The following is an 11221-nucleotide window of genomic DNA, read 5'->3' on the forward strand; positions in this document are numbered from 1 at the left end:
TTTACGTGGAGAAATTATTGCATCCATGCACACGTACTTACACCTATTGATTTCTTCATCGCCAGAATATTTTTTTTTCACAACTTTTTCACTTCTTCTTTTTCCTTCTTTAGAAAGTTGCACTCCGAAAAATTTGGCAATAAGTGCAGTGTTTGGTATGGCTGGTCGATTCATGATATTCTCGTCTTCGAATTGGACTCCAAGTTCAATGAAGAGAGCTTGATTCTCGTTATGAGGTCGCCTGTCTCGCCTATTAAATTAGGGAGACAATTTTTTGATCTTGAGGTTAAGTTAGAGTTATTTTGAGTTGCTTTTGCTCGTACTGTTGACTTATTGTTGATTATATTTCGGTTAGATCAAAGTGGTTAAAAAGAATATTTAAAAGGTTGGAAACTTTTGAGTATCCCGTTATATCACTACATTTTCCTGGCTAATTTTTTGTAGATTTTTCTCATGCGGCTGTGTGTCAAAAGGTCACCATTTAAGAACAATTTAACTACAATTGGACCACAGTAATCATTTTCTGCGTGTATACCATATAATTCCTTCATTGAAGATCCACCTTTAAACTCAATCATCAATTTTTACTCGTCACTCTACAATCAGCTGTGTGTGGCACTTCCAAAAGAAAAATAAAATACTTCTAGGGCGCTGTTTTATCAAACAGAAAAAACCTCTGATCTTTTGAATAGCAAAGGTCGAGATTTGACACATTCTTATTACGGCACTTTATTTACAACTCACTTTGTTGATATATACAGGGTCAATTCAATATCACATTCCCTTGTCAATAAATACCATTAACAGAGAAAGACACAGGATGTTCAGAAAGAAGCCGGCTCAAGTTACGTTGGAAGAACTTGAACAAACATATAACGATTGTTGTAACGAGACGATTAAGAATTTGACGTTAGAAGAGGAAAACAATGTTGACGATGCATTAAAAGGATGGAAGAGTCTACATACGACTTTGTTATACAAGTTGGATCTATTCGATAAATACAGCACCAAGTTGGAGCCCCAGGAGAAAACTTTATTAAATAGTCTAAAGAGTATACGTGACGAGAATGTCAAACATTTGATAAGAGTTCAGCTTAGGTTAGATGAAAAGAATCGAAAATTGAAACGGGAAGCAAATGGTGCACCACCACCTCCTCCTCCAAGAGGCATCAGAGACAAAACGGTGCCATCGTTGAGGGTAAGTCTGCCTTCCAGTTCTTTTGGAAGTTCAGCACCACCACTGAGACATTTGATGAAATCATTACGTACACATTCAAATGGAGGAGCAATTAAGACATCAAGTACGAGACTAGCACATGAATCTGTTCAACAAGCCTCTCAAGCAGCATCAAAATCTTGGCAGAAGCCAGCTAAATACAAGTTTGAAATGTCAAATACACCAAAGGTTGAAGTCTCGAGCTACTTTGCTGATTTCGATCAAGATACATACACTACAAAGGGTGATAATTGGGAGAAAGTTGACTCATCGAGATCGTCGTCAGGATTTTCGGAAAATTTTGATGAACCTAATTTAATAGATATGGATGATGCAGCAGCATCAAAAGATGTATACCGATCTATGGATGATTTGACAATCAAGATGGTTTCAGATAGTCCTCCAAAAGCGACACAACCAAGAAATGACAAAGGTATGACTCCCATTGAGCATATTTCAAAGAGCACTACCGATGTGCGCCCAAAACCTAAGGGACCATATGTTTACAATAAACCCAAGCCATTAAACTTGCACAAGTTAATGCAGCAGCTGAAGAAACCTACGCCTGCCTCTACTCCTGCAACAAAGCCAAAATCGACAATTACATACAATTACGTCAAACCTAAAACTACGCAAGTAAAAACTCGACCAGCAACCGATGGAGCCGCCAATGGCGCAGCAAAGAAACCTGTACCTAAGAAGCAAGAACCGGAAGAAGAGAAGGAGTCAATAAATAGTCCAACAATGGATGATTTACTAAGCGGTTATGACGGGGACAAATTTGAATCAGCAGATCCAGTATATGCATTAACGACAGAGAAGGAGCAAGACGCTTTGATTGGATCCGTTCGTGGAATCGATCCTATAGCAGCCAAAAATATTTTAAATGATGTTGTCGTACGTGGTGATGAAGTTTATTGGGATGATATAGTTGGGTTGGAAGGTGCAAAAAGTTCCTTGAAGGAGGCTGTAGTGTATCCATTCTTGCGGCCTGATTTGTTTAAAGGCTTAAGAGAACCAACGAGGGGTATGTTGCTTTTTGGCCCTCCGGGAACAGGAAAAACAATGTTGGCCAGAGCCGTTGCAACGGAATCACAGTCTACCTTTTTCAGTATCAGCTCGTCATCATTAACATCAAAGTATTTAGGAGAGTCTGAGAAGTTAGTCAAGGCATTGTTTCTATTGGCAAGGAAGTTGGCGCCCTCAATAGTTTTTATGGATGAGATTGATTCCATCTTATCTTCGAGATCAGAAGGAGAAAATGAAAGTACAAGACGTATCAAGAATGAATTTCTTGTTCAATGGTCAGAACTTTCGAGTGCTGCAGCTGGTCGTGAATCTGGTGAGGATGTGTCACGAGTCCTTATTCTTGGAGCCACCAATTTACCATGGTCCATTGATGAAGCAGCAAGGAGAAGATTTGTACGTCGACAATATATCCCCTTACCCGAATCCGAAGCTAGAAAACATCAAATCATGAAGTTATTGCAGTATCAAAAGCACACATTATCTGACGAAGATTATGACAAGTTGATCAAGTTGACTGAAGGGTTCAGTGGTAGTGACATAACAGCATTGGCAAAAGATTCCGCCATGGGTCCATTAAGATCGCTAGGTGACAAGTTGTTGCTGACTCCCACCGACCAAATTAGACCTATCAGTTTGGAAGATTTCGAAAACAGTTTGAAGTATATTAGACCAAGCGTATCAAAAGAAGGACTTCAAGAATATGAAGATTGGGCGGAAAAATTTGGATCCAGTGGCGCATAATTTGGGCACAGAGACGGAGAAGATGGAAGTTGAAATATTAGACGGAAGAGAATAAGTGAAAGGGTCATTGTGCATCGGAGTTATTCCATAGTATCTATTGCCATTTATAGCTACTTAGATACTTACTTTAAGATAATGAAATTGTATATTCTAGGTCTTATTGTAAAGGGGGTGGAGTTACATATCTTGCAAGTTTATATAGCCAGTACCCTCCAGCACCTCCTTCATGACTATATTTTATCAACACGTCATTCCTATTTAACTAGAGACACGCAAGCACTAAACTCACCTTGTCACGGGCTCGCTTAAGCTGGACCCAACACTCTTTTGTGATGCATAATATAAACAATGCGGGTTTGCATATTGTACTATGGCTACATTTGCGACAGACAAAAGTAATTGCATTGCCCAGAACTCGGTTACTGATTCGGGCTCTTTGAACCAGCAAATAATACGGTGAACCCGACAAATATTTTCTTTCACTACTTGGCTACGTTTCTAAATTTAGAAACATCAATAAACAATAGAAATATTTAATACCGCTTACTATGTAGACGCATTCAATGACAACTTTAGCGAGACGCTGAAAGAAACAATAGCTTTACAAGTAGTAATTACGATTATTGAAATGTTAAATACAAAGTTCTGAAAGCTTTATATTTTTTTAATTAAAGTGCATCTAGATCTAGATTTACCTTAATAGGATGAAATTTCGATCTGTTTAGTGTTCTTTTTAAGCCTGTTAGTTTGTATTAGTTGGAAATGTAATTTCGCCAAAACGTGCCTCGGGTTTAATAAACCAATAGGCTTGCTTAATAATTTTGCTGTTTTCTTACTTAAAACCTTTGTCAATCCAGTATCTAAAGTAAACAATAAGGCACATAATTAAGAAGATCTTATAAACATTCCACTTTGGATCCGGAAAATTCAATATCAGGGTTCATAACCTATTGTTTTGGAACTTATTGTGCTTGGTTTTATTATTTTATTTTTCAATCAATAATACTTGTCAATAATTTAGTGAAGTTTATTGTTTTCATTAGTTCTAGAACACACTTTGCGCTATGTTTTTGCTATTGTTTTTGATCAATTATCTATCAGTTGCTGTAGTTGAATTAGATATTTGATCAAAAGAAGTTTGCAACTGTGCACGGCAAGAATAGACACCGCCATATAGTTGTAGTGGAAACAATTTCACTGAATGACCACAAACTTACCTCAATTCTCCAAGCCATGCACTCATCCTTTAGTCCGTTAAACAAAATGGCATGGAATTGTTCGTAGCGACTACTTCGATGCTAAACTGATGAATTCAATGCTGACACATATCTCGTTTAGCAACTTTCTGATTCCACTTAATTCACATTTAAGCAGCAAGAATTCACAAATATGAAATATACTAAGAATTGAGCAATTTAAACTGGTAAAAAGGGCAGTAGAAATGCATCTGCTCGAAAAGAGGAGAAATCATAGGCTGACCTGATGGTACTCGTGTCCAGAAACCCCTCAAACAATCTGTAATGCAACGGATCGCGGCAAATCCTACCCAAGAATTATTGATTTAGTAGTAGCGTCTATATAGCTGGAAAAACTAAATGAAAAACTAGACACTTTCAAGGCGTGATGTGTTATTTTGTCCAGTTATATGCTCCATTTTGTGTCAACCGACGGACTTAGCATAAAAATACAAAGCATTTAAGAACCCATACAGATATTGAATAAGCTCTTACTACTTTGTATCTCAATTAAGTAAAAGTACTTGTAGGTGTAAACGCATATTAGAATGTCATGCATATGTATTAGAGAGAGACCTTACTTTATCAATGATTATGAGCTTATCTTTGCTTTTATTGTACCCTTGGGCATCATAGTATACTTCGTCTATTAGTTTACTGTGTGCCAAATATGATGCATTTGATTTGTGTCGCCTAATATAGAGGTGCATAAAAAAAATATTTAATAAAATATTTAAAGTCTTAAAATCTAAAAAAAAAATTAAAATTAAAAAATTAAAAAAAAATTAACAAATTTCTTCTCCTTCTATTATTATTACTGCGCTTCAGTTTTTGTTACCGCTTTTTGAAATTTTAGTTCTAAATTAAAAAAAAGGTGAGATTTTATCATACATAGAGATCTATTCATCCATAGAAATTTATATATAAGTAGCCAACTGGATGCTATTTATACATCTCTAGACAAAGAGATGTACTTTTTTTTGGAATATCGTTTTCTAGCTTAAACTATCAATTGAATCAGTTATTACATTACCTATTCAATAAAGAGAGACAGAACCCTCACCCCTGTACACCTTCCCCATCCAGCTAACGTCATTCATTAATTACTGTTTTCACCCGCGTGTATATTGAACTCCGAATATTATTTCGCGATCAGCCACAGTATCAACTACTCACTCGTTTTCCAAATCATACCAAAAATAAAGTGTAATTCCTCCCGGAAAAACAAATACCATCATACAATCGTTTAAAATTTTCAGAGTTATAAACAATCATTCTGTTGTGTTGTTTTTCTATTGAAATTTCAACATCGACCAGGCTCCACATCAAGCTAGAGGTGATCGCTTTACAACACTTCCTGCCATTATCCACATTCCACCCATATCTATTTACAATCGTGTGGGAAAGTAACTCAATTGATAAGGCTATGATAACTTTAATGGGGAATAAAAATATATTCAAACCTTCAACGTTTCCAAAAAGAAAGTGTAAGCATGAACAAACAACAGCAGTGGCCAAACCACGAAATTTGCGATACAAACCGTCAATTGAAGCATTGAATTTATTGAAACAACAAACCAACCCGCTTGAAGGACCTTCAAGCGAGCATGATACATCATTGGAGTCAAATATCAGAGAAGGTCAAAGCAAAGAAAATGAATCTTTTATCTCAGAAATTTCTGAAGTTAGAGATCAAGGTGCCCTGATGGGAGGACTGCCATTGGCATTACCACCCAGTCTGAATCTTTCATTAGCCTCAAGATCACACCAACTGCCTATACTACCTCATATAAATATAGGGCAGAGTTTAACTCTTCCTTCAAGACATATTAGTGAATATTCTCCACCTCAACCACTAGATTTTTTACAGGAAGCTACCGGATCACAGGCTTTACAACAACCTTTATCTGAACGACAATTTAGACCCATACAGCCACCACAGGGTCTGCATATAGCTCAACAAAACTTTCCACAACGACATGAAGCTCAATATTATTATCCATCACCTCAACACCAGCAGAGTCAATCATTTCAACCAATGCACCAGTCACGAGCTGGGTCATATCCTCCACCTATAATTCCACTACAACAAATGCCAGGGACGTACCCCCACAACCCTGAGTTTTATCCCTCTTATCAACACCCTCAATTACCGCCACAACCACAATACATTCCAATACATATGCAAAACTACTATCAGCATTCTATGCCTTCTCTGTCGCTGGTACCTCCACAACACCAAATCTACTACAATGTAGTACCGTACACAATGTCAGATCCATACGGTGGCATTGTTGGCATACCGCGAAAGTCTAAGCAATCATCTACATGGTCGGCAGAAGAAGATAAACTATTACGAGAACTAAAAGAGGTTCAAAAGTTGGGGTGGAGAGAAATATCAACTTTTTTCCATGAACGTACGCCAAATGCTTGTCAGTTTAGATGGAGAAGGATTATAAGTAATCTTGATGTCCGTTCAAAGGGAGCTAGTGCCGAGGCATCTGATAAGGAAAAGGAGCTGAATGTTTCTTCATTTTCTGAAACACAGACGGCTATTCAGGATGCACAAGAAAGCCAAAAACCACCACCTACTTCACAGCATCGTGATTCTCCTGATGACGATGATGTTGATGAGGCGAATACAAACAAAAAAGGCCATAATCAGTCAAACAAGATAGACTTTTTACTAAACTAAATAAACTTTAAAAGTATAATAAAACTTACTACAATTGGAAATAAGGCAAAGTAGACCGACAGTACATTCAAGTAAAGTAAAAAAAATTACTTTTTTCATTACTAATTCGTAAAATTGAATCTTCGTCAAACTAACCACCCCCGTAAACTTTAATGGTCATCGTCCAATACTGTGATGTACATCATCAAATGCACAGAGTCTCACACATACTCTTCATGTCGAAGCCATCGTTTGATTTTTTTCGACTATTCTCCTTTTTTTATAGTCGTATTGTTTATTCTTTTAGTTATGTCAAGTGCTTTGAACCCTTTTTGCAAATCTTATTCTCGCAATGGTTTGTTATGATTTTCAAAGTAAGGTACATATTATTTTGAAAATTGTAAACATATCACAAAAGGGTTCTCGTTTCTGTATTATAACAAACAGAACAAAGACAGAAAAAAATAGAACAATAAGAAAAATAAAATAAAATAAAATAAAATTTTTTTCTTTGGTCATTCATACACGCAAACACACCCCTCACAAGACAAAGGCGGAATTTAATTCTTCCTCTCTCCGAAGCTGGATGTCCCCTCCCGTTCCCCACCAATTACATAATCGTGTGAATTTGAATAGAAGCCAATTATGGTTTACTTGACTACCACGTCCTCCACTTCACAAATACACTCATTAATCTAATTGGAGACCGGGCCGCATGCAAATGTGCTTCGGTAAAGCACTAAAGACAAAAGTTATAAATAATATCACCAGAACTAAGGCCTATATACGACTAATTTCAATGGCACTGAATGTCAATTAACTCGACAAGCATATGTCGATCAAAGAAAGAAAATTAAGAAAAAATATGATTGCATCCTCTTTGTAACTCTTAGAAGTGAACCTAATGTTGAAATTCATTCATGTGTTCAGTTCCAGAACCCTTACACTATAGGCACGCTACGCATTATTTTTTAACATGTAGCAATAGAGAGCGGTTGATTACTCGCGAAATTTTTTGAATAAAGTTTTAGAGCAATGCTATATGTGGAATACGTCCTTGGAAGATAGAGGAAAAAAATTGGTTTAGTTTTTTGATCTCTACGGCACATGAGTTTTGTTCTGTGTGTTACAAAAAATGCATCAATTAAAATATAGCCTGTACAGTCTAATATTTGACGCTTAATATGCCGAATCCACTAGCTGCAATAGGAAAAAAAAGGCTCTGCTGGCTCATAATGGGCTCATTTTTATTAAAACTTGTCAATTGTCTATAACTCCACCGTCTAATTTGTTCGTAAAGATTTGAATGACAATGTACCAAAAGCTAGTTAAAAACAACAAAATGATACCTTTTGTGGTATAAATTTGTAACGCTTGTTTCAAAACTGAAATTCTCATTGAACTTCGGCATGAATACGATCTCTCCGTTCTAGTATAAGTGAATAAACTTGCTCTAATTCAATGTCCATAGTGGAGTGGAGAGCTATAAGAAATTTAAAGAATCAAGAATTACTACTAATCTTCTTCATTGAAGTGCATTTAACGCGTGAGTGACTTCATTCTTAGTGCACGTTACAATTGCTTCGGATGTTTGCTCAAAAAGAAATTCAATAAGTTCCCTTCTACAATCACTCAAAAATGGGCTCTTTAATTTCAGTATAATTCGTTTGCACAAAAGTACAAAGCAATAAAATCTTTTGTTTCACAATTTATTCAAACGAGAATTTTAATTTTTTTTTCCAGTCGTTTCAAGAAAGAATGCCTACATTATAAACGATGTAATTTTCTTCTTTCACAAAAACTGAGGTTTGAAACAATAGCCTCTCTGTTCTTTCCAGCCTATATGCATTCAATCGCCTTGTCGTTCTTAAAAAGCGCTCACAACTATTGTCGATTATTTGTTCCGATTTATTCTTGTTAACACAAGCAAGTTTGCGCCGGTCAGAAAGGAAGCTTTGTTTTGTGTCTTCTTCCTTAACAGAAGGGCAGACTGAAAGAGGAAATAAATTATTGGCAAGTGAAGAACACAATCACATTTCGTAATTTGTAGTTTGGAAGGTTGGAACGTGAAACGTAGTCAGAATGAAGTTGTTAAACAAGTTCAATTGAAACTACTATGAAACAATTTAATATTTTCTGCTTTAAAAAAGCTCTAAATTTTTCATACCTTGCATCTTCCCCTAAACTTAAATCATCGCCAAGGTGCTTTGTTCGTAACCGTTGATCGGTGTGAAGTGGCGCAATTATTTTTTTCTTTACTGCAACCCCTATAGGATCTCAATTGAGAAATGTCCCCATGATGTTCGTAAGAGACCCTTTTTCAGAAATGGTAATTTAGACCTTGCATGTAGGTGTATACACTGCAGATACGCAGGTATGAACGCAAAGCTCTTTTGAAGAATAGAAAATTGTCCACGATTAGAGGCACCCAATCTTCGAATACTTGGTACACAACGATAAGGCAAATTTTTACGTTCATTTTGATCTCATCGATCTTGTGAATAGAAGTTTCTCTACCTGACAACGAGCGGTGGTTGTCAAGTACTGTTGAGGCAAGAGCATCAATTTTGTGATATACTTTACTTTTTTGCAATGAAGAAAGTTTAACACTCATAAATGAGGCGGCTCATTGTAGAATACAAGAGCTGATATAAAAAGGGGTAAAGGGTTCTGCTTGGTTACAAATTCCCATATCTGTGTATTGTTAATCGTAGAAAACAACTACACCATTAGAAGCCTGCGTGACTAGCTGGCCCTACGAAATTTAACTGGGTACTCAGAGTTTAGAAGCAAGCTGATCTTTGCGAAAGCTAAAGAGCTTGAAACGCATAAATTATTTATGTTGTTCATAGCTTATATTCTCGCTGGCTAGCTTTCACGAATGTAACCACGTGAGCTGACGAATACAACTGTACATTGCCGTTTCCTAATTACTTGTGCTAGAGTATTTTTTCACTAATACAGGTAACACACATTCCAGAGGTCAAGTATCAAGAAAGTCGATTCGATCAACGACACAATTACGCGAAGAAGGGATCAGTTTTCGATTTAGTTTATAAAAGATTAAACATATTCATCAATTGCCGAGAAAACAGATAGCAATCTATATGCTGCGTACTGTCGGTAAATGAAGTACCGTAGGTCCTCGTATTAACGCCTCTCAAAAGCGTCTTGAAAACCGCTATCTGCACGATTAGTATCAGTTACTCCTTAATACGACAAACTGGTAGATAGCGAGTTAATTCTCTGTAACACTTCTCCAAGATTGTATATCTTCTTTAAAGTGCTCTTCTCACTTCGTTTTTGATTTTTTGAAATCTTTCGTCACTCTTTTTGGCATACAATAAACAGGATCAATTTCATCAAGTTCAAACTTAGCATAATCAATCAAACTCAAACCAGTTATCCCAAAGCAAGTATGGTATATATCAGTTTGATTATCAGGACGATCACTGATTCCGCCGTCAACAAGATCTTGACAGTTTAATATAAATCCCTCCAATTTTTCCAAATTCACCCAGTGTGCTTTCCCTAGAATAGATAACGTCGATAAAACCCACCAACTATAACACACATCAGGTAACTTTTCGGGACGACCATTAAACCCGCCTGAAGGTAAGACTTGACGCTCACTTAACCAACCGGAAATCTTTTCATCCAATCCACCCGCAAGAACATCTAATTTATCCATTATTGCAAGTGCTCCAACACATACAAATGCTTGAGCAGCATGCGACTCTGACCCAGGTACTAGACCAAATCCACCATCAAAGTTCAAACACTTCATGATGAAATCGACGGCAGGGTCAACTATATCCAACGTTAACTCATCTAGTAAGGACAATGCCGATACCGCTGTGTAAGTGAATCGTGTATCTACCTCGCCAAATTTATCACCTTGAAAACTGCCATTGGACAATTGCAATTCTTTTATAAATCTGACGAGTCGTTGTTTTCGATCATCACTCAATATAGACAAATCAGAATCATAAATTTTCAAAATTTGAAGTGCTGATAAAGTTGAAAGTATATGAGCATCATGTTTAGGAAATGAACCAAATGCACCAAATCTATCATCCCAACAACTCAATACATATTTGGTCACTTCCTCTTGTGATAGTGTCGTTTCATTGAGGCTCTTCATTGTTACTAATGCTGTCACACCCCAGTATAACCCGTTCATACGTAGATGTTCACTTAGCCAGTACTCATACGAACGATTGGATTCTTGTTCTATTATGAAATTTATGTGCTTCTCTTTGCATAAGGTTTGTTCAGAGACTGATGAGGTCATGGTGGTTGAGGTTGATTGCTTGATCTCCTATT

General features: G+C 36.7%; 3 protein-coding genes across 3 annotated transcripts; 2 read left to right on the forward strand and 1 right to left on the reverse strand. All coding sequences in view use genetic code 12, as the record gives it.

Moving 5' to 3' along the window:
- Positions 1-820: 820 nt before the first annotated feature.
- Positions 821-2986, forward strand: CORT_0D00970 (Yta6 protein; the record flags this gene model as incomplete). Its single annotated transcript, XM_003869033.1, has 1 exon — positions 821-2986. One exon carries the CDS (start codon positions 821-823, stop codon positions 2984-2986), a length of 2166 nt encoding a protein of 721 aa, XP_003869082.1.
- Positions 2987-5647: 2661 nt separating this feature from the next.
- On the forward strand, positions 5648-6916 carry CORT_0D00980 (Def1 regulator of RNA polymerase II; the record flags this gene model as incomplete). The annotated part of the gene is made up of 1 exon (XM_003869034.1): positions 5648-6916. The coding sequence occupies one exon, from the start codon at positions 5648-5650 to the stop codon at positions 6914-6916; it is 1269 nt and encodes a 422-aa protein (XP_003869083.1).
- Positions 6917-10187: 3271 nt separating this feature from the next.
- CORT_0D00990 (Bet2 Type II geranylgeranyltransferase beta subunit) lies at positions 10188-11189 on the reverse strand (the record flags this gene model as incomplete). Its single annotated transcript, XM_003869035.1, has 1 exon — positions 10188-11189. One exon carries the CDS (start codon positions 11187-11189, stop codon positions 10188-10190), a length of 1002 nt encoding a protein of 333 aa, XP_003869084.1.
- Positions 11190-11221: the final 32 nt, after the last annotated feature.

This window comes from Candida orthopsilosis (assembly GCF_000315875.1).
Source record: "Candida orthopsilosis Co 90-125, chromosome 4 draft sequence".
In the NCBI taxonomy this organism is placed as follows: Eukaryota; Fungi; Ascomycota; class Pichiomycetes; order Serinales; family Debaryomycetaceae; genus Lodderomyces; species Lodderomyces orthopsilosis.